This window comes from Hippocampus comes, unplaced genomic scaffold (assembly GCF_001891065.2).
Source record: "Hippocampus comes isolate QL1 unplaced genomic scaffold, H_comes_QL1_v1.1 scaffold36, whole genome shotgun sequence".
NCBI classification, from domain to species: Eukaryota; Metazoa; Chordata; class Actinopteri; order Syngnathiformes; family Syngnathidae; genus Hippocampus; species Hippocampus comes.
This window is the reverse complement of record NW_017805695.1, coordinates 1,036,467-1,060,238: the sequence shown is the minus strand read 5'-3', so window position 1 is coordinate 1,060,238 and position 23,772 is coordinate 1,036,467. Positions and strand designations below refer to the sequence as shown.

At 41.0% G+C, this 23,772-nt stretch overlaps 1 protein-coding gene across 1 annotated transcript; it reads right to left on the bottom strand.

The window, feature by feature from the left end:
- Positions 1-1,217: 1,217 nt before the first annotated feature.
- slc18a2 (solute carrier family 18 member 2) lies at positions 1,218-21,446 on the bottom strand. Its single transcript, XM_019882247.1, has 16 exons — positions 21,074-21,446; positions 20,814-20,993; positions 14,680-15,028; positions 13,244-13,302; positions 13,022-13,105; positions 11,374-11,466; positions 10,791-10,880; positions 10,629-10,672; positions 9,999-10,059; positions 9,709-9,804; positions 7,453-7,531; positions 4,161-4,212; positions 3,982-4,045; positions 3,775-3,894; positions 2,217-2,350; positions 1,218-2,108 (listed from the first exon to the last, which is right to left on the bottom strand). The coding sequence occupies exons 2-16, from the start codon at positions 20,944-20,946 to the stop codon at positions 2,001-2,003; spliced, it is 1,566 nt and encodes a 521-aa protein (XP_019737806.1). The 5' UTR covers positions 20,947-20,993; positions 21,074-21,446; the 3' UTR covers positions 1,218-2,000.
- Between the last annotated feature and the right edge of the window lie 2,326 nt (positions 21,447-23,772).

The following is a 23,772-nucleotide window of genomic DNA, read 5'->3' as shown; positions in this document are numbered from 1 at the left end:
AACACAAAGTACGGAAAACCCAAACTCAAAAAACGCACCACTATGACACACAACAGATGACAGCAACGGAAACAAGAAAAATCATGATAGTAACACAGTGATCCGACCAAAAAAGGAACTACGCAGGACCAGAGGCCCGATCCCATGTCCTGTGCATGTTCTGCGCCTGCCACCCGTTCCTGTCCTGGTGACACATGTCCTGCGGCCGCCACCCGTTCCTGTCTTGGTTTCCCATGTCCTGAGGCCGCTGCCCAACCCACCTTGGCGCCGCACGTCTAGTGGCCGTCACTGGGTGACATTAGGACGTCTGGGATTGTCCATTGGGGGGTGACTACTGTCATCGTTATGTTTGTCTCCAGCAGGTGGCATCAGATGGCTTCTTCTCCAGATCCGCGACTGTTACTCATTTTGTCTCTTTTCTGATCACAAGGACGACCACACCAACCGCTCTCGGTCGGATTGTTGCATTACTGTCATGTTTTTTTGTTTCTGTTGCTGTCACGTTGTTTTGTTTGTGGCGTGTTTTGTTGTTTCTTTGAGTTTTGGGGGTTTTCTGGACTTTGTTAGTGCTTTCGATCTAGTTTTTCCAGTGTACCCATGCAAGTGTTTTTGTTAATACATTTTGTTCGGTACTTCATACTTCTCCTGCCTCCCTGCTTTTTGGGTCAACTACCATCACGCACTCCATGACAGAAATGAGGGCATCGAGGAGCATCGTCTCATTTCCCGAAATATTTCTACGTCCTTCCGCCTTGCTTGTCTGTCATTCTCAAATGAGCCACTACACACGGGACCATATTTACTTCCCTACACACAACATGATGTCTTTTTGTTTTTGTGTGTGAATATGTGTCACATCACGGATATGTTCCGTTCACATTAGAAGTAGCATTTGTTTTTATAATTTGAACGAATGACATAAAAAGATCTGATTTACTTAAATAAATCCCAACTGGCCATCATGCCCTGCAACTGGTAAGGCATGGACAAGAGAACGATGTGCTAACAAAAACAGAAATTCTTAAACAGCCAAATGCTGATGGCCTTACATCTGTCCATACATTACCGTGTGTTTCCAACAAATGTTAACATTATGGTTTGTATGGTTTGACTCCCAGTGCAATCGTTTGCATATTGGTCAAACTCAATTCAGAGGCAGTGTGTGTGCTGTTCAGACCGACAAATATACCAAAAAAAAAAAAAAAAAGCATAAAACCTTCAGTTTGTCCTCCCTTACGCTTTATTTTGTTATTACCGATCACAGTGTTGCATTTTTGTTTTGATATTTGCAAGCAAGAAGAGCAACAAATTTAGCTTTACAATTCTGCACATCTTAATCAAATAAAACTGGCACGATGCACGAGCACATGCGCCAGCAGTATGAAATTAATAGATGACCTACAGTAAGACAATACTCATAAATTTGTTTTCACCTCTAGTTCCCATATTCTATTCTGCACACACGATTGTAAATCAAACAGTAACAAATTCGGCACGTTGGGTTTGACCCTCCGCTCAACAGTTTCACCGTACTCTCATTCATTCATATAACTGTCACTGACATCATCATCTACATTTCTAAGCAATTTAGGCAAGAGGGAAAAACATCACAGGTGAGTTCAATGTATTGGAAACACGGGACAAAAGAGGCTTTGCGTGACATCAAAGAGACATGAATTTGGGGACCATTTTGAAATAGTCCATGAACATTTTCCCGAGCACCCTTCTACTGTCTACAAAGTGCTTGAGGGGAAACAAAGTGGTCTATAACAAATAAGGCTGTTGGTTCTGACATGGTGCGCGACCAAAAACAGCTCAAGATCACCTTTGGTTTGTCCTGGTACAAGCGCTAATAAGACAACGAATAGAGAAAATGGAATTCAATATGTTCACATGGAAATAGCTTTGCTGCTTTGTTTTGTTGGTATTTTTCTGTGTTCCTTAGTTTTATACAACAAAATAAATCCTCTGAACCCTTTTTTTCATTTGACCCTGCATGGCTAGTCATAATCATCATAATCGGGCTCCATGTTTTCACCTTGATAGTAATTTCCCTGCGTGGAGTAGGACCTTGTCTTCATCGAACAGTTGGTGTCCATCAAAATAGCCTGAAAGACAATCAGAAAATGTGGATTCAATTGACAGTAGATGTATGATTGCATTGGACAGGTCACAGAAATAAAACGGCAACGGAACAAGCATGTTTGAAATCTTACAATTTTTTCCTCTTGTCCGGGTGGGTTCCTGAGAAAGAGGCAAAGGGGAGCATATAAAATGTCCACTATTCCAATAATGGTCATCAACCAGGGGAAGCCAATACTTTCGGCAATGGATCCTCCAATAGATGGACCTATAATAGAAAAAGACGAGTGAGACAATTGTCGCTTGGTTGAAAGCAGTGGTAAAGGAACTCCGGTTCCTCAATTGATCATGATCGTTTCAGGCCTCGACAGAGCTTGCTGATGAACTGATCACTTGAATCAGGTGTGCTGAAATACAGAGAGGTCTAAAACAGACAGGATATGGCTCTCGAGGAACCAGTGTTCCCTACCCCAGGTTTAAAGTAACATGGTAGACTAGATGACTTTCAGTGTTTGTAACTCAGTCCGAGAAGACTGGACACTAATGGGAAACAAGTACAGGAAATGTCACATTCCTTCCCAAGCACTGTTCAAGTGCTCTTGAGTAAGCCACCAAAGCACCAACTGCCCCAGAGCGCTACACTTCTTGTGTCAAACCTTGCTACAGTACTTGCTTTGTGCTAATAGGCAAGCATGGGAAGAAAATCAATTTCATGGCCGTGGGATGCAGATCATCTGTCTGATTTACTGGCTACATGCTGCATTAGCTGAAATTAGCTGAACATTCCCTCGGTGTAAGCTCAAATTCAAATTTGACTAAAGTGTTGTGGTTGCCCCGGTGTCAGTTGGACAATCCCAATAGTTAGATTCTCTAATGACATGTTGACACGCAAGATTATGCAGCCCTCTTGTGAATCTGTCCTCAGTGAAGAGAATTTCTCCTTTATGGATATCAAATACAGTGAAACTCCTCTACAGCGAAACCTACATGGGTGAAAATACCCCCTAGTGTGAAAAAATCTTCATGCATTAACACCATTCCCACTTTCGAAAAAAACGCCTGTTGCGTGATACGAAATTTTTCTCTGCTCTTGCCTTGCGACGAGATTCACTACAACGAAGTCTAATCCAACAGTGACCTTCGTTCGGAAACTGCAACAGCAACCACCACACTGGTTTACACATGCGCAGTAGTCCAGGAAGTATTTGTTATTGTTAGTTTCAGACGCAGCTAAAACGTTGCATTGCTAAAATGGCTACAAAACGGACCTTTGGATGTCAAGCAGCTAAGGCAAGAAGACCTCTGACGCTGGAAGAGAGGGTAAAAGTGATCAAAATGAAAGAAGGAGAAAGCAAAATAAAAGACATTACACTGACTATGAAGTGTCAAATATGTGTATGCTGCTTATACTTAAGCACTATTGGAATAAAAAAAAAAGAGTACACGTACGTTTGTGTGTGCGGGTACACATATGTGTGTGTGTGTGTGTGTGTGTGTGTGTGTGTGTTAACATCTGAGATCAAATTTGCTACAGTAAAAAAACTCCTGTTGTGAAAAATGTCTTGCTGCAAACATGATTTCGTTGTAGAGGAGTTTCACTGTATTCATTTTTCTGTAGTGCCGCAAGATGGAAACAAAGCCCTCTGAGCTGTTTCAGTGTCATCATATTTGTTTCAAGGTTTTGTTGCTTACCTAAAGCAAATCCCATGCAAAAAGCCACATCGGCAATGGCATACACACTTCCATAAACCGACACATGCCGCAAGTCCACCAAGTATCCCATGATCGGCATCATAGAAGAGTCCACCATGCCTGTAACAAAATGGTGAACAGATGACATATTCTGTGTGGTACATGAATCTGGGAGTATTATCATCTTTTTAAATGTTACATACTGACCTATGGCAAACCCAACCCCAAAATTTGGGAGAATGAGACCATAGATACTTCTTGCAAATGGAACCTACAATCAGCGGATAGTACACCAAGTCACAGTATACCAATATTACGTGACTAACAATAATAATAAAGAAGTTCCTAGTGACAGCTACTGCTGTATAGAACTCCACGATACTTACCCCTATTACACAGACACCAACCACCACCATCCCAATAAGAGCACAAAGCCATCTGTTGGGGATAGAGAGACAATTCAGTCAATCAGGGAATTATTACGTCGTCGCTTTAGTCTTCACCACACATGGCAAATACACGCCATTTAATGAATTACTTTTTTGTTGTTGTTAAAAGCTTCCAGAAAATAAAATATCACTCAAGCCAGGAATGAATTATTTGAAAAAAAGGGATTCGGGGAACATGTATAAAAGTGATCGGAAGCAAACGGGTGCCTGAGGAGAATGCTGGTCACTTGAGCACCTTTGAACCAGATGAAAATGTCATGTTACCGGAAAGGGCATCCCTACTCATAAAACAGTATACGATGCTAAAATGGTTACATTTGAATAGAGTCGAACAATTCTCACAAAATTGTTTAAGTCAGTCAAAAACAACTCCCTCCTTGAAATTATGCAAGCCGTAAAGTGAGACATGACAATATTATGCAAGTTCTCAACAAATCTCAGAGTTCAGTTTATGACAGCTCTAAGCCGATTAACTCCACTGACTTTTTGAGCAAAGCCATCACCAAAGTAAACCAGAGATGACAAACGAGGAAATATGTAAAGACAAGCATAGAAACAGATATAAAATTGATTGTGATGTGTTGGGAAAGTAGTAGTCTTGACTGTTCAGTACATGCACATACTGTATGGCTAGTTGAGAATAACAAAAAAAAAGGATGAAACATGTCTCTGACTGAATGATCCTTTTCAGTTCATTCTCTACAAAATGTTTAATTTGGCCTGCAAAACCATTGAAGCATTTACTGCAAAGCTATTGTTCATGGTTCACAACAAAATAATCATACATCTGTAAACCTTTTCAAGACCTTTTTACTTTGTCTCCTCATCACTAAGGCAATGGCCTGGTAACAAAGCCCAAAACAGTTTTGAACAGGAAAGGTCTTGGACATTAATTGAACTTGAATCCATCTTTTTACATGTCGTCACTCGCCACCTTATTGCTACATCCCATGAGCCTTTGCGTCAAATAGGTGTGAGACTTCCGCTACAGCAAAACCTGCATTTTGTTTACATGGAAACTGTTTGAGCGAGTCCGTGCTGGATTTTCACTACAGTTGTTCGCAAAATAAAAGCGATATTTTTACAATTTTGATCAGGTACAATTCAAATGTGGGGGTGTTTCCAGGGAAGAGTGTTTCGCTTCTGAGCCTCATGAAATGTTTGCGAGATCGGGCACGGAAACCGATAAGCGAGATTCAATCCAGCGGGGCTACATCGCGACAGGCTGCGGGTTGACCTCGAAAGGTTTGTGATGACGCTGGTCGGGGAGGCCCGGGCGTTTCTGTCTCTGCACCCTTGTACTCGATAGCGCTCCTCTGCCCGGATCTCACCGCGCGGGACAGCGTTCGCTGCGCCTTTTACTCTGACTGGGCCCCCAGCTCCCGCGGCCGGCGGAGAGCAGTCCTTTCTGTTAGACGACGAGCAGGCATCAGGTGTCAGCGGCAATGTCCCCTGCCGGTCCTCCATTGAACCAGCTCTCATCGCTGTGGTTCCTGGAGACGTTCACATGACGCGGGAACGCGAAAAAGGAGTCTCCGCTGCACTTTTGCGATTGATTGTTAAATATGCTCTATGTATGTATGTAAATAAGCTTCATGTCACATGATGTCATAAAACTGCAATCAATATTCAAATTTGATGTGAACATCTGGACTTATGTTAACTTCAACTGCCGCAAATATTAGAATGATCAGCCCCAATATTTTAAATTTTTTGAGCATATTGTCTTCCCCGCCAAAGGCGCTCACCAAAAAAAAGTTAATCAAAGTGTCCATCAAATTAAAATATTGCGGTGATCCTTCTAATAATTTTATCCATCCATCGATTTTCTGAACCGCTTTAGGGTCGTGGAGGGGAGGGGGGTTTGCTGGAGCCTATCCCAGCTTTCTTCGGGCAGTAGGCGGGGGACACCCTGAACCGGTTGCCAGCCAATCGCAGGGCCTAATAATTTTAGAGGTGAACTAATAAAGTGTGGCAGGGCAGCGTAGTGATCAACTAGTTAGCATGTTGGCCTCACAGTGCAGAGGTGCAGGGTTCCATTCCGGCTCCAGTCTTCCTGTGTGGAGTTTGCATGTTCTCTCCGTGCCTGCGTAGGTTTTCTCTGGGTACTCCAGTTTTCTCCCATATTCCAAAAAAACATGTGGCAGGTTAATGGAACACTCTGAATTGTCCCGAGGGGTTAGTGTGAGTGCGAATGATTGTTCGTCTATGTGTGCCCTGTGATTGGCTGGCAACCGGTTCAGGGTGTCCCCCGTCTGCTGCCCGAAGACAGCTAAGATAGGCTCGAGCATGCCCGGGACCCTCGTGAGGACAAGCGGATCAAAAAATGGATGGAAGGGTGTCTCCCACACATATAAAATGAATATCTGATGTTCTTGTGACACTTGGCACCGGCGAATCTTCTCCGCAATGCAAGCACTTTAGCATAAAATGTGGTGAGGTGGTGATCTTTTCAAATCAGGCCTCGTGACATTTTTTTTCTGTGTTCCTCATCCCCGGGTAGGCGCTGGAAACTGCATCAATTATCACAAGGTTCTCTCCCCCCTTCAGCCAGGGTGCAAGTTCACAACATTGCTCTTGCAGTCACAGATTCAACTCCCAAGCTGTGCTGAACATTTTTCAATATGATGGGGGCTCATGATCGTTGAGAAAAGGGGGTTTAAAAAAACCAACCAAACATGCAAATAAATGATGCAGTGAATCGAAACTTGCTGTAACAAATAGAAACATTCTTCGTCGTGCACATAATCGTTCCTCCATGAGAGCTGTCAGGAATAAAGTGGATAAAGACAATCACTGCAGTCATGGTATTTGAAGACTAATACCATTATGCTGTATACTATACAACTGGGTATGGTCATGATCACAGCAGAGTGTGTACCTTTGGACTGGGAAAAAACATGATTGCAGTTGATATTTTGTAAAGCAGGGCTTAAAGTTGTCGCTAGAGGAACAACAGTTTCATCGGTATTGTTTGAAAGTCATTTCTAAGTAAAGATACATAAAGATGTGTCACAAATGCTGAAAACCAAACTGAACTGCCATTCCAAGTGTGGACATATAGTCGACGAGACATTATGACGCTAGCATGCGTCAAGGCTTCAGTGAGGCCAGGCTCTCAAACATTAAAAACACCGAAATCTAATTTTGAAAAGCGGAAACAGATATCGCACCCACCCGAGGGAGCGAAGGAGAGACGGAGAATAGATAAGGCTGATTTCCCTCCTACCTCCCCATCTTGTGCGCAAGCGTTCCAAAGATGTAGGTTCCAATAAGGTAGGAGATGGATGCTGGTAAGAAAGCGACTCCTAGACGACAACGCACACACACACACACACACACACACACACACACACACACACACACACACACACACACACACAGAAAAGACAAAAAACAGACTGTACAAAAGACTGAAGGTGTGGCAAGGCTTTGAAAGATAAGCAGATTGTATCAGCGCTTCATCATCAAAGCCGCTGTACATCTTCCATTGTCTTCTACGTAATGAAGACCTGCGCTTTCCACCTCCCAGCAGATGACACCCTAATATCCTGTTTGTCATTTTATTTTTATCGGACCAAGACTTTCATATAGAGCAGACTCAAGGGATAAACCAATAAATCCACAACCAGAGGGAGAAATGCAGTATATACTGTAGTTTTTGTATGTTGCAGATTATTCACCTAGGTCAGGGGTCGGCAACCCAAAATGTTGAAAGAGCCATATAGGACAAAAAAAACAAAAAACAAATATGTCTGGAGGCGCAAAAAAATAAAAGCCTTCTATAAAACTTATAATGAAGGAAACGCATGCTGTACGGAGGCTGGACTGTCTCAGAATTGTTTATGTTATTCATTCCTTTGTTGTGTCTTCACAAACGCCCCCATAGAGTTTATTTTGTGATTTCCTCGCTTGATTTTTTGTTTTGGTGCATTATTTTCGCATTTCTTAGTGTCAGTGAAGTGATCATGAATTTCTGTTTTTTGGAGGCTGTCTTTGAACGGCTCTCGAGTTGAGCGAGAGGAGAGAAGACACGGAGTCGGACGCAGACGTGTCTGTGTTTGTCGAGACTGTTAAAAGCATAAATAAAGTGTACGTTTTAAAAAACCAACACCACAGCTCTCCTTTTTCGGAGCTGCAACATGTATCTATATCTATTTGAGCTATATTAGCCTACTGTCAAAATCTTTTTCCATTTTCAAAAATTTTTTATAAAGCTCCAGGGAGCCACTAGATGTCGCTAAAGAGCCGCATGCGGCTCTGGAGCCGCATGTTGCCGACCCCCGTCCGAAGTGATTCATGATTACTTCCAGTCAGTACAAGAATGCTTACCGGTCGGTGTCCAAATCACAAAATAGTTTTTGCCAAAAGAACATGACTGATGCGTTTCAACTGTCGGACTCCATTGCGCTTGAAAATATGAACATACTCTATAGCAGCAGTCTCCGACTACAGTTCTCGGAAGCCCCTATCCAGCCTGTTTTATATGTGTCTGTAGCTCCAACACACCTAATTCAAGTGAGCGATTATTAACAGGCTCGCGCAAAGCTGGCTGATGACTTGATCATTTGAGTCAGGCATGTTAGAGCTCGGGACACATGTAAAACGGGCTGGATTGGGGTTCCCGAGGACTGGACTTGGAGACCCTTGCAGTATGGTTAGCTTAAAAAGCTATAGGTCAACAATTCATTTGTTTAAGATGAAAGTAGTAAAGCAATGGTGTCCACTGTTGTCCACAGTGAAGATCAATTATGGAGAAGAGCACATCTCTCCAAAACGATGAAAATACAAAAGGAAAAGTAGGTTGGCAAGATGCCTGCAGCAAGTATTTGCAAATAAAATGTTAATTTTCACTATAAAACCTTCTTCATAAGAAGAAACTCGTGACAAAACTTGTTAACGTTTTGGAGCCTAGAGGACCTAATAAAATAAACAAATAAATAAATTTAAAAAATCCGTGCAGTGAGGGGAAGAGCGCTGCATATAAGAGATGCCTCACGATATGACAGCTTTAGGGTACATTTGCAAGAAAAAGTGGGAAAATATTGTCAAGTCAAGAAGCTGACATGCTAATAAACATACCGGTAAATACATAAACACAATTGAAAAGTGCCCCAACGGAGAATAGGTTTTATTTTAACATTAATCTTATTGAAATCGTATCCGTGTGGTCTAGACAGCAGATTTTACATCCCAGAAAACTACGATTGTGTGTACTTAAATATTTCTGACATCTTCTGCTCAGTGCACAAGGCCAAAATATCCATCCAGAATTCTTCTACACTCAAAAGTGTTACAGGTGAGCAGGTGGATATTTTTATCCACCTATTTTTATCCATTAGCTGATTGTACTTTTGGCATGTCACGAAATACTATACTGGATGTTAAAGTGCAACTGACCCAGATGAGCATTCAAAGTCGACATCCACGTTCGTGTGTGGTTGTGTTGCGTTAGAGTGCTGGAAAAAAAAAGCCGGGTAAATACCTAGCTGCCATTTCCTGGAACACATGGTCTCCATCATCCAAATGGGCAGTGTTGGCTCGAGCATGGCAATGGCCATATTTCCAAAACAAATAGCACCTGTGAAGAAGGATGAGACATAAATGGATCGTTTTTCTTTCCGCATTCACGAAAATGACATAGCGAGCAATCCTGAGAGATCAAATACATCTTTACATTTATCAGTACTTGGAAAATATTTATTCACACATATTAGATTGACTGAAATGCCATTCAATTTGCTTGGGTCTACTGTCCTGGTTTTATGTTCTTACCAGCTGCAATTATAATGTATGGATCCCTCAGAAGGGTCAACAGTGGTGTCCCCTTCTGACTCTGTTCAAGACAAAAGGTACAGTGTATATTTTTATTTTTTACATTGTAATTTTTTTGAACCCTTTCAAGGACAGCGGTTACGACAGTGGACAGCTTATCATGTTATAGGGTTACAGGGTGCATGAAAGGGTTATGTTAAAACAAACAAACAAAAAAATTATATAGTGATCCCTCACTATTTCGCGGTTCGTTTATCGCGGCTTCAGTGCATTGCGGATTTTTTCAAACATATTCTAAAAAAAAAAAAAAAAATTTTTTTTTAATATACATGGAGTACAGTACTGTATATGTTGCTCTATGTGACTCGCTGTTGTTTTGCAGCTTCTCGCGGACCATTTGCGGACTTTGAAAAAAAAAATAATTTTTTTTTTACCTGTACAGTATATGTTTATTGGTCGCTACTTCGCGGATTTTCGTTTATCGCGGGTGGTTATGGTCCCCATTAACCGCGATAAACGAGGGATTACTGTATGTTCGAACTGAACCCATGTGTACATTTCTTTTTGGAAACTAATGAAAAGTTAATTTTGTGAGCCTTTATAAATTAGTGTTGAGAAGAATCTACTCACCTCTGGTTCGACCCTGGTGGGCTTTAGTATAAAAAGCTGTAAAGCTATGAAGAAACATTTAAGGAGATCATATTAAAATTAAGGTTTATTATAATAAAATTCTTGAGAGAAATTATTTATTGGTCTTGTCGTGAGATGCAGGATATTGGAACGATTGTGTACCTCCATCAAAGAGAGCCAGAAAAGCCAGAATGAGGAATGGAGCAGTCTTTCCAACAAATTCATACATGACACTACCAAATGGAGGTCCAACTGTGGAGGACAATCTTAAAATCAAAGTGTGTCTACTTCCAAGACGACCAAATCATGTAATGTACATTACAGGCACAAAAGTATCAGGACACATCCCTTACTCAATTCACTCAAAGAAAGCCTGAATCTCAACACTTTAGCATGCTAAAAGATCCATCTATCCATTTTCTGTTTCACTTCTTTAGGGTTGTAGGCATGCTGCCGGCTATCTTACAGGATACCAATAAAATTGTGGTACAATTTGGTAATGAACAATTCGATGGTTCCAACATTTTGGCAACAGAGTGAGGAAAGATCATTTTCTCTTCTTTACAAATTCAATTTTGGTTGAATGGGCCAAAATTCACACACTAAAAAAAAAAAAAAAAAAGGGCAAAGCAGAAATGAGAAACTTGATATTTTATGATTTAGCTGTTGTTGGTGTAATAGCCAGGTGTCCCGATACTTATGTATACTGTCTCGATAGTGTAATGAGCTTCAAACAGTTGCCTACCTAAAACTCCCATTGCCAGACCCCCAAGGGCAATCCCTATTGCATGTCCCCTTTCTTCATCATCTGTGTACACACTTGCAAGCATTCCCATCCCTGAAAATATAGACATTCACATTTGACTGACATTTACAAATTATTTTCGACAATTCAGTGAGTATGAATGGTGGAACGCGGGATGTTGTGTTCGACTCAAGATAATGAGCTTGATAACAATTTAGCTTTGAAGTATATTCTGTACTTACTGCGACCAATGATGGCACATTACTCTTACTTCACCTGAATAGTCACTGAGAAGTTTCTTAAAACACTGTTTGGGTAGGACAGGAAGGACAAGAAGTTGGTAGACATAACTATGTCTTCAGTCGCTCTGTACGGATGTTTGGACCGGCTAATTCGTGTTGTTGTTAAATCCAGCTTCTTTCATCTTAGGCAGCTGGCTAAAGTAAAACCTCTCTTTCTCATGAGCACTTTGAAACAGTAATTCATGCGTTCATCACATCACGGCTGGATTACTATAATGCACTTTAGTTTGGAGTCAGCCAATCCTCCATTAAGCGTCTCCAGTTGGTCCGTAATGCTGCTGCTCGCCTCTTGACTGGTACTCGTAAGAGGGAGCACATCACTCCTACTCTGGCATCCCTTAACTAGATCCCTATACATTTTAGAGTTCTTTTTTCAGATCCTATTATTTGTTTTCAAATCTTTAAATGGCCTCGCTCCACATTACCTCTCTGAGCTCCTCCGCCTCTACACACCTGCTCGGCGTTTCAGTTCTGCGGACCAGACATTACTAGAAGTACCAAGAACTGAACGGAGGCTCAGAGGGGATCGAGCCTTTTCCGTAGCTGGTCCGTCTCTCTGGAATGACCTCCCACTGAACATTCGGCAAGCCCTCTCGCTGCCCATCTTTAAAACCCGCCTCAAAACTCACTTGTATTCTTTGGCATTTGACTCAGCATGACTCAGATTTGATCTTAGTTTTACTGTTTGGTGCTTTCTACCATCTTTGTTACTGATTTATTGCTTTATTGTTGTATATATGTTAGTTGATCCATGTACAGAACTTTGTATACAGCGATGGCTGTTTGAAAGTGCTCTATAAATACATTTGAGTTGAGATGTGTCCTTGAAGCACACCAACTCATCACTGCTTACTGGAGACTTTGTGGTGATGCCCAGGGCATAGGAATGGGCCAGTTGATACAAGCTAGAATCGGTTTAGACAGAAACGAAAGTCCCGATGTCGCACAACAGTTTCTGCACCGCCCTTCTGATGATATAAATATGTTGTGAGTCCTTTGTGTCTTTGCACTTGTGATCTGCTGCAGCCATTGTCTTTATCTCAATGGTGCCCGGAATATTCTGTAAATAAAAGCTTCGAAAAAACTGTTCATCATCTCCAGCCTGTATTCGAATAACCAACATTCTCACTACCTGAAATTAAACGAACACATGGAGGAAAAAAAAGGCCACTTCCTCCAACAGAATCGAGGGCGGACCACATTGTACAAGATATGGCTGGCTACAAGATATGGTTCATTGCCCAAGAAAGGGCCACTTCCCAATATTGGTTATTTCATTCAAAGTATTTTAAATAAATGAATAGATGACTGGATATGAGAGCCATATGGCGAGATTGAGTTCTTACCTGCAACAGATGAGCAGGAGGAGCCCACACCTTGAAGTGATCTGGCCAGAAACAGCAAAGCGTAGCTCGATGAGAAGGCGAACACTTCACAGCAATAAGAATAAAATAAATATGGGCAAGGACATGTCAGGCATGAAGCAGGCACTTTATTTTCTTTTAAAACTGTGTGTGTGTGTGTGTATATAGATATATATTATATATAGCGTATGTAGTGCAACTTACTAATTGTAGAGATGAACATGATACAGAAGCCAATGAATATGGGAAGCTGGTATCCAATCCTAGTGGCAGAACAAGAGACAAACACTTCAAAAGGTGGGCATTGTTTTCACATTACAATTACTATTGCCAATAATAAGCTACACTTCCTATGTTGTCAAAACAGGGCATAATAATAATAATAATAATAATAATAATAATAATAATAATAATAATGATAATAATAATAATAATAATAATATTTTATTACATGATAGTGTAATTTCAAAGCAAAGCTTTTATATTCATAGTACGTGGACTATTTGCCTGACTTGCCTTGTGTTGTCCTTTGTCAGGCGAGAAGGTGACTACGCGCAGGCAATAGTGCTGCTGTTCTCATTTACACGCTATCTGAGAGTGCAGCTGAGACACTAAATACTACCTTGGAGCTGCACGCCAATGATGTTAGCGCACTGAGACAGACACAATATGACGTGAATATTTCTATGAACAATGATTATGGAGTTGTAAGAGCCAAAGATGCTTCTGGTCTCACAAAATGTGCTGACCTTACCGCCTCAGCATTTATTGCTCGTATTCGTGAAAATCGGAATTTGCTTCTCATGTCGTTGATTTATGATTCCTACATTCATGTCATTTGTCCCACCCATTGTGTAGCTATCCATGTGTTAAAACGAGCAAGTGCTTTCTTTAGCCGCACGTGCTGTATGTAAAATGCACATAATCAGGACTTGCGCTCTGTTTGACTGTGAAGGAGCAAATTTGTAGCTTGCATGATATAAATCAGTTTAAGCAACATAATAACCCTTTCACGGACAGCGGTTACTACAGTGGACAGCTTACACAGGTTATCATTATTGGTGCATGAAAGGGTTAAACATTTTCATGTCCCCTTCTACAATAACAATACAGTGTTCCCTTGTTTAAGGCGGGGATTACATTCGAAAAATAACCCGTGACAAGTGAAATCCGCCAAAAAGGAAACTTTTTTTTTTTCATTATACATGTTTTTAGGCTGTAAACATCCACATTAACATTTTCATTGAAGGTGCGCCTTATACTCCAACACACCTTATAGTGTGCAAAATAGGTGTAGTTAAAAGGATCTTTTTTGGTTTAGGAAGGTCATGACTCCATGTGCAAGAACTAACCAAGGACAACCGTTGATTTGTTGCCAAAGAATTTGGTCCAAAGGTGGGCACAAAAGTACTTTGCACAAATACATGTGTACGTTTCAAGTAAGAGAGATATTCTGTTTACGGTGAATTGGACATCACAGGAATCAGAATTCCAATTGCAATGACCTGTACTGGAGGCCTGAATGCAACAGGGCCAGTAAAAAAAAAAAGAATAAAATTACGTGTCTTTGAGTGCTGCGAGATCAAAGCCGCAAACATTAAATGCACGGTGGCTAAATCCAAAGAAAGCAAAAACCGCACCTGTTGGTGAGTGGCCCTATGAAAGGGTTGGTCAGCAGCTGTACGGTGGCTTTGGAGGCAAACAACAAGCCCACTTTGACATTCTCGTTGATCAGCTTGCTGGTCGAGCGGGGGCAGTCGGTGGAGTTCTGCGGCAGCCCGCCATCCGGCATAATAGCGGCGGACGTCGGCGGGATCGCGCCGGTTGACACGGCCGTGGCGTTGGAACCAGACAACCTCACCGTGTTGTCGTATAAGGACACAATTGTATCAAAGGCTCCCGGAGGTGTCTGCTGCTGTGGTAAGGTGTCGTTCAACACCCCGTCTGTTGATTCATCTAGGCTGTACAGGTAGCTGGGGATGATGGGCACTGTTGGGCATAAAGAGGCATCACATGACTGATGAGATCAAATCTGACATGATCACTGGATGATGCATTAGGCAGGAGGCGATTCTGGGTGGCGTTACTATCCAAATGCATCAACAGAAAAGCTGCTTTGTTTGCTCGGGCCATGATGCCAAACCTTACACAAGCATAATAGATAGATTATACAGGCTATGTGCATTTAATCTCATTTGCATTATCAAAGGCTATCCAGCCAGATACAAATACGTTGTCAAGAATTGCATTGTCAAAACAGTAGATTACTGGCAGCAGTAATTTGCAGTTAATATACTCAAATTCATTTGAACAGTATAACTACTTTTATTGACTGTATCTATGACTAATTTAACGATGAGTGTTGCTAAATTATTACTGTGTTTGGGTTACAACACATAACAAAATAACGATGGGTTATGGTAATTTGTCAGTATATGATCATATACTTTACATGCATACATGTTTCTGCCGACTGCTGTCAGGCTATTGAATAGACAGACCTGAAAACCTGGACTCACCCCCACTCACCTATTTTTAATATGCTTAGATTTATATTTTATCATTTATATTTACTGATAGATTTTTTTGTTCTTCTACTTCTCCCTTTCATAATTTTGCTGCTGTAAATTGGGAATTCCTCCATTGTGAGACAAATAAAGGTTTTTCTTATCTTATCTTTCTTAGTTCCTCAGCGAGTAGTAACATTTCCTATTTTTGCATGAATGAGTTAAAAAAAAAAAAAAGAATTATCTGTATGGTCATCAGTGCAGTGCATGCATGGACATGAAATTTGGTCTCCACATTTCACCCATCAGACTTGTGAACACAGCAAAAGCACACTGGGGCAAGGGGTCATTTAAGGTCCCAGAGAGCAGTTAAGGGTATCGGTGCCTTGCTCAAGTACAGCAGAGCCATGAGTCGGCCGGATGTTGGTGGTGAATGGTCCGTTGGAGCAAAACAAATTCTAGCACTGACCCGCTTACTATATTTCTTTGAATCTTACAGATTAATGTTAAAATTATACCGCTTGGAAAAACACTTAAAGTGTTTTTCTGATAGTTGGCCATTAGTGTAATAATACGAGTGTGGCTAAAACTAGTAGAGGCAGATCCTTTGTGCGTTTTTACATACTAGAAAGATCATTGATAGGGACTGAAAGGCATATCATTCTGGACCCGGCCATTACTTTAATCCTGACAACCATTTCATTTGTAAAGGTCTTTCAATTAACAGTAAGGCTTGATAGGATTTTCCTTATAACTTGTGACTTCTCGCGTTTCAACAACAACTCGCACTTTTCGGCTGTCTGTGCTCAAGTGAAGAAAATCGCGAGTGGCACAGAGTGGACACTGGACAGTCTACAGAGCGCCAACATGCTGCTTATAAGGACCATGAATATGAACTCTTCCACCATCTGCTAAAAGCCAACAGTACAGAGCACTCATTTGTCTATGTTGAACTTAATATTAATAATCAAGAGACACGTTCACATGACAACTGATTACATCATATTTTGCTATCAAAGCCAACAGCACAGAGCACTCGTCTATGTTGAACTTAATCATCAAGAGACACATTCATAAGGCAACACATTCTAAGGCAACACATTCATAAGGCAACTGATTACATGATATTTTGTTATGGAAGTCAACAGCACAGAGCCCTCACTTGTCCGTGTTGAACTTAATCATCAAGAAATACATTCACAAGACAACCGATTACATCATATTTTTTTATCGCCAATCATTCCTGACCTCTCGCCTTGAGTAAAAATCAGACCGATGGGTAATAAGTTTGCGAGTTTCTGGAAAATATACATTCCATAATATCCTGAATTATGAATGCCAATAAAACGAACAATCAATTAAAAAAAAAAGGGAAAAAAGAGCAACATGTCAGTGGTACAATATAAAAATACGAACAAGAAGAATAGAATCATGCAAAAAAAAAAAAAAAAAAAATCACAGGCCACTGTGGATTACGAGATGAAACTGGTTTACTTCAACTCCAGTTTAATTTATTTAACTATTAATACAAAAATGCAATTTCATGCTGTCACTTCCTGTTTTTGTTCATTGATTAATTGAAATGTTAATTCACCTGCAAGGGATGATATGCAATTTTTTACAATTATTATTATTATTATTATTATTCAACACATCAATATACTTTTGTAGATTCGCTGTAAAATAACAGCAGTTCGTTCATGTCCATCCTGCCTATATTACATCCAGTATGCTAGCAATACAGCTCCCCTCAATCGGTAAACAAAACACACACACACGATTGTGGAGAACTCACTAACTCATAACAAGATCACGTTTTGACAGAATGCTAATTGACGCGAGGAGGCACATCTATCCATCCATTTTCTGATCCGCTTTATCCTCAGCAGGGTCGCGGGGCGTGCTGGAGACGATCCCAGCCATCTTCGAGCAGTAGGCGGGGACACCCTGAACCGGTTGCCAGCCCATCGCAGGCAGGGCACACATAGACGGACAACCATCTGCGCTCACACTCACACCTAGGGACAATTTAGAGTGTGAGGAGGCACGTAAAGATGGAAAAATGAAGAGAGCACCCTTCGGTCTTCTGTTTCCCGTTCATTTTAAATCCCTCATACAACGAAAGGTACATTTTTTGGACCGATATATTCACGACAACAAAAACAACTCTCAAGCGTTGAATTGAACAGCTGGTTCGAGACATTTTCCAAAGGTTTTCTTGATTACAACCAAATCGCTTCACAAGTTCTTACATAAATAGCAGTGGCAGTGTTTTGGGGCATTCTGTGTTCTCTTTTGTGTTAGTTCGCCACTTGATGTTTGAAGAAATTTTGGCGGTCTCTTAAATTTTTCCATGGCTGTACATAGGTTTGGAACTTGTCGGTCTAGTGACAAGGAACAAACAATACTCACACATCTAACAAATCAACTGTATAGGTTTCGCCAAAAGAAATGGTGTCATAAAATTAGCACTTGAACGTGATTGGAACAAGCTACATGATGGGTAGCCCTTGTGTTACATTTTCTACAATTTTTGTAGATTTTTGCGTATTGTCATCTTTAAATCAAAGACAAAGCATAAAAATTGTGTGATATGAAATATTCCAATTCATGTTTTATTTATATAGATTTATATTTATGTTTTGGTCATAGCACAATACCGCTTTTATTGTCCATAGAGGGCAAAAATACAAAGAAAAAAATAAGAACTATATGTGTATGTATAGCACTGATGCCACTGAACATATCGAGTGGTTGAAAGTAAAATAAATATTCAGGAATAATACTTTTCCAATTTTTGTAAAATTGTATGTTGCGTTATATAAACTTATTTACATCGACTGCAGTACATGGGTAAGGGAAACAGAAGCATGGGGTAGCTTACAGTTAATGTTACAAAATATGTAAAAAAAAAAAATTAAAAAAAACGGGCTTGGCTGTTGTATCTGTAAGGTAAATCTCAGTAATTTCATTCCATAACTGACATTTCCAGCATATTCAAGAAGCGCCGGAGTTTCACAGCGTATCTCGTATGTCTTGCCATGGTGCTTTTATTGACGGGAAACAAGGGCGAGACATAAATGAGAAATGACATGCAACAAGAAAGACTCAAACCAGGGATGTTCAGTTCAGCACCCTCAGTCCCCCGAGGCCACGACAGTGCCAGGAAAAGCAACTTTATTTAGAGTAAGAGGGAAGGGGCGGTAGCGTAACACTGCACGAGACAAAAACAGACACGACAGCCAGCAGCTGCCCATATAGGAAAACAAAAAGTTATACCGTATGCATGCATTTAGAGCAAGATGTCTTAGTGTGACATAAAGGCTCCTATAGAAAAAAACCCTCTTCGACGAGAAAGTAGTTTCTTATGAGAATTGTGATCAAATCAACAGCCACGTTGCTGACACTGACCACTGAAGTGACACATACTCATGAAATTTGGTGTTGGAGAAAAAACAAATGAATAACCAATCACAGCAAACACTTTCACCTTGTGAGGGACAGCGGTTACTACAGTGGACAGCTTATCAGTTTATCAGGTTACAGGTTATCATTATTTGCGCATGAAACGGTTAATATCCATCCATCCATTTTCCGATCCACTTTATCCTCACAAGGGTCGTGGGGGGGTCAATTTAGAGTTTTCCATTAACCGGCTATGCATGTTTTTAGGAATGTGTGAAGAAAGCGGAGGACCCGGAGAAAACCCACGCAGGCCCGGGGAGAACATGCAAACTCCATACAGGAAGGCCGGAGCCGGGATCTAACCCACGACCTCTGCACTGTGAGGTCGACGCCCTAACAACTGAACTACCGGGCCACCGGGCTAATATCCATAATATAAAAGAAGATGATGATAACATCCTTTTGCTGTCCCAAAAACATTTCACACACATCTGACCAATCGTTAATGTCATGCCTGGGGGACAAATTGGAGCAGAGGGTGTCTTGTCTGCAGGGCACCACCCATGAGTGCCTATGGAAGTCAAGGGAATCGAACCTTCAGCTGCTGGCCGCATTCTTAACCAACAGATACCCCAATAATTGTTCGTAATGATTTTTATCCATCAATAGCATTTATAGCGTGTCCGTATCAGGGTCCCAGCTGCCTCGGGGAGCGAGGTCGGCTGGACCCCACACTGGTCTCCACTGTGTCACAGTCTCGCAAGGCAAAGACAAACAAGCATTCGCCCTCACACCTCTGAACAATGTCCGAGTCTAACATTCAGGTTTTGGAAGCTGCAGCACCCAAAGAAATCTCATGCTCCATGGGGAGAACATGCAAACACCTCACAAGGGACTGGGCTGAAATTCAAACCCGGGACCTCAAGTGGAAAGCAGAATTACAAATGACTATTCCACTGTGCTACAAACGATGCTTTTAAATACAATTGGTTGACCATTTTATCACAGTTGCTATTTAAGACACAGAAACCTGTCTCGATTATGGAAGAGATTATCATAAACCCCTTTTCCTCATTCAAAATGGGTTATCTATGAACAATAATAGCAAACAAAGCTAAAGAAAATCGACATAAAGATAAGTGAGTGAACATATATCCTCCAGGACTCCCTCAATAAGGAGCACGCCTCAAGAACATTTTTGTTGTCATTTGCTGTCGATTGCCAATTGTTATATTCCGTACATGTACTTTTAACTGAAAAAGTAGCCTTTAGATATGAAGAGGATTCATTTCTGTCATTTCTGTTTGTCAAGCGACTCACATTGATCAATTTCCCCACACATAAAATATCTAAATAGCCATCAAAATGCATCTTCACATACTGCGTATCAAATCGTGTTCAAGGCTCAGCAAGCATCATATATTTAGATGCATCCACTCCACACACACAAAGGCACAAACAAGGATAACACTGTCAATTCAAAGTTAGTTTCGTTATCCTTGCAAAGAAACAGCACACATTTCCTTAGAGGTCATAATATACGTTCATGTCAACTATTATTTTGTTTGTAGAAGACATTGGAGAAAATGACCACTGTTTTGAAATTGAATTATTTGCGAAATATTTTTAGATGAGCAAAATCTCCTTTTTGGTGACCTTTACACTTCGTAGTTCACTTAATTAGGCATGATAATGCCATTTCGTATTGTAACGAACCATGTCGTTTGAAAGCATCGATGCTTGTAAAGCCCGTGGGGGTGTTGAGCCACCTGTTGCGCCCAATAATAAAAAGAATAATACTGTGGGAAAAAAAACAAACAAACCAACGAAGTAAGAGGCGTGTGAGAAACGTTTGCACCTACCGACTACGGTCAGCAGCATGTTATCCAACAACAGAGCCACAAAAACAATGAAGAGAATAAGTTTCCTCGACTGCCTTTCCTCTCTGAGCCAGGTGAGTAAATTAAATTGGCGGAACTCGTCCAGTCTCCCCATGGTGTTAATTCCGTAAAAATAGCGGGACGAATGGGTGACAGGTGGTCCTGCGCAGAGATACAAGTGTTAAAAGCCATAAAGCACTCGAGCGGGGCGCACTGGCAAAGAGTGAAGGGTCACATCTTACCTCGGATACACAGAGGTCAGCGGCAGCCTCAGAAGGAGCGCGCAGCGGTCGATGAGCTTTGTCTTTCTACTAGCTGCTGACGTCACACAGAATGCTACGTGAAGGCTCCTATTAGACACGACAATACACAGACAGACAGACCCCCAAAGTAATCATTAAACTGTTGGGATCTGTGGCGACCGGGGACTGCTCATTAATCAAAAAGAGAACTGAGACTTGTGGCGATGCGCTTGGAAATTCTTATTTTATATCCGCCTTTTTTTGTTATTGTAATGGTGAATTCTCTATTGCGTTTTCCATGGGAACTTAACAGGGTAAATAAATTCATTGGGCTGAGAACCGTATTATTTCCTCTATTTTCTCTATAAAACGTTTATTAAAATCTGTATCTTCCTAGGACAGTGGTTTTTAACCTTGTGAGAGTTACCGAACCCAACCAGTTCATATGCACGTTCACCGAACCCTTCATTCGTGAAAAATTAAAAATATATATTTTTTACAAATTTAAGACATTAAAAAACATATATATTAAAAACAGAAAATTAGTAAATAAAATTAAATGGCCTAAGTATATATTTTTTAAAAATGGTATGACGTACTACCACGAGTCACACGGTGACTACTGAGCGAACAAAATTTACCGCAGCACTGATTGGACAAGCAATCTAATGTGATCATCTGCAGCCGGTGATGGCCAAGCGGGCGTGTCATAACTAATTGACAAGTTGAGTCGGATGTGTCTTAACCTCCATGGGAGAGGCCACGTCGAACCCCCGAGACCGATTCACCGAACCCCTAGGGTTCGATCGAACCCAGGTTAAGAACCACTGTCCGAGGATAACGCCCACAAATGTGTCTGGACGTTGCGGCTAAGTAACACTAATCGTCCGTTTCAAATGACTTGATCTGAAGTGAACTTTTCGTAGTTGTCGCGAGATGGCACTGGTAAATAAATGTGAACAGTCAAAAAGATTTAGGGAATTCCAAAACACTACTTTTATTTACCGTAAGGAAGTTAAGGATCTTAGCCACTTCAAAAGGGATAGATCTGGAACCAGGCAATCACCCATTTTCGGGTTTGTGGGACGTATACTCACAACTTTGTATAAAATAGGCAGGTTGGTGGTCGCAGTACTTCATCTGCAACGGTCTACGTTACTAATTCTGCCATAAACAAATGGTAACGAGTTAATGGCGGCATGCGAGTCTGCTTGCTAACTACTGCTGTGCTGCCTTTAAGCAAGGCACTTTCCCCCAGTTCCTTACTCATGGTGTGCAGCACTGTTTTAGCGCTTCAATTTCAGTGTAATTATCCCCATTGCCTGCCTGTGTTTTGTATGACATATCATTTTATTTGTGAATTGAATTTCCTCTTACGGGATTATAATTCATATAATAAATTAGAAAATTAGAAAAAAAATTAAACCACAATGGTTACCCTACTAGCTCTACAGTGCACTGTCAATTTCAGCATCAAAGGAGCCCATTGTGACTTGAATGTGGGCATAAAAAATGAATCCGTTTCTCAATAACCATGTTAACCACAAACAAATTTCATCCAAATTTATTTTTGAATCATCTTACCTGTTTGCCTTTGCCCCATGACTTCATGCCATTTACCCTGTTTACTCAACGGCGCTGCCTTGTTCAAATTACATGGAAGGGTTTGTTTATTATTGGTCCCATTGGAGCTGTTGCCACCTGGAAATATGTGACATCATGGTTTAAAAAAAAGGTTATCGTTGAGTTTCATTTCGAAAGCACAGAGTCAGCGTCTCAACCAAACTGGTGTTGCCCAAGCACACTTGCAGACTTGAAAGTAGAAATTGAATTGGATTGTTAGGGGGAAAAAACCCCCAAAACAAACAAAATGAAATTTATCATTAGTGGTTCTCAGGCCTGGCCGTATTCCTATCAGATATGACAGGAAAAATTCATCAAAGCATTTCACCAAATAATTTAATGCAGAGAAATAACAGCATATCTTCACACAGTCAATACAGATTTCGTCGTATTGTGTTAAGGTGTATCGAATAGCTAAATAAATGTAATAATAACGATAGATAATTTTGTAAATGTTTTGTCATTCAGTTCTGCATACGGGTCGCCATTGTCGTGTGACGTCACATTAAAGTCGGCCAGTAAACTGGGGGTCCTTTTTTTCCGATTTAGCAACTTGGATCACCCAGTTCAAAGGGGCTTTCCACTGCACTTTTCCAGGTCGGAGATCGAAAATGTCCGTCATCCCGCCTTCATTGAATGCAGCATTAGGACACATCTGCAAAGTATAAGCATCACCAGGAAGTAAACAAAAGCCAGGGACTCCCACTCATCACATGACGAGAGACACAGCTGTGGAAGAGTCAAGTGAACAGTAAGAACTGATTGGCTGGCACACAGCGTAGGTTCACACTGCAGCTTAATTTTCCGACCCCTTCGCCCCACATATGCGACAAGCCTTTTGATTTCATCTTATGTAGAATTGCGATTTTTTTTTTCTTTTCAAATCCAACCTGGGATTCTTTCGTATGTGGATATAATCCAATATTTATGCTATGCGTCTGCAGTATGAACGCTCATCCGCACAGGCATACATACGCATCACATCTGAAACGTACGTCATCAAAGCCCAATATGCACTCCTACAGAGTGTTCGGGAGACAACTGACATTATCCGTGAATCTGCAGAGTTGTTTTGA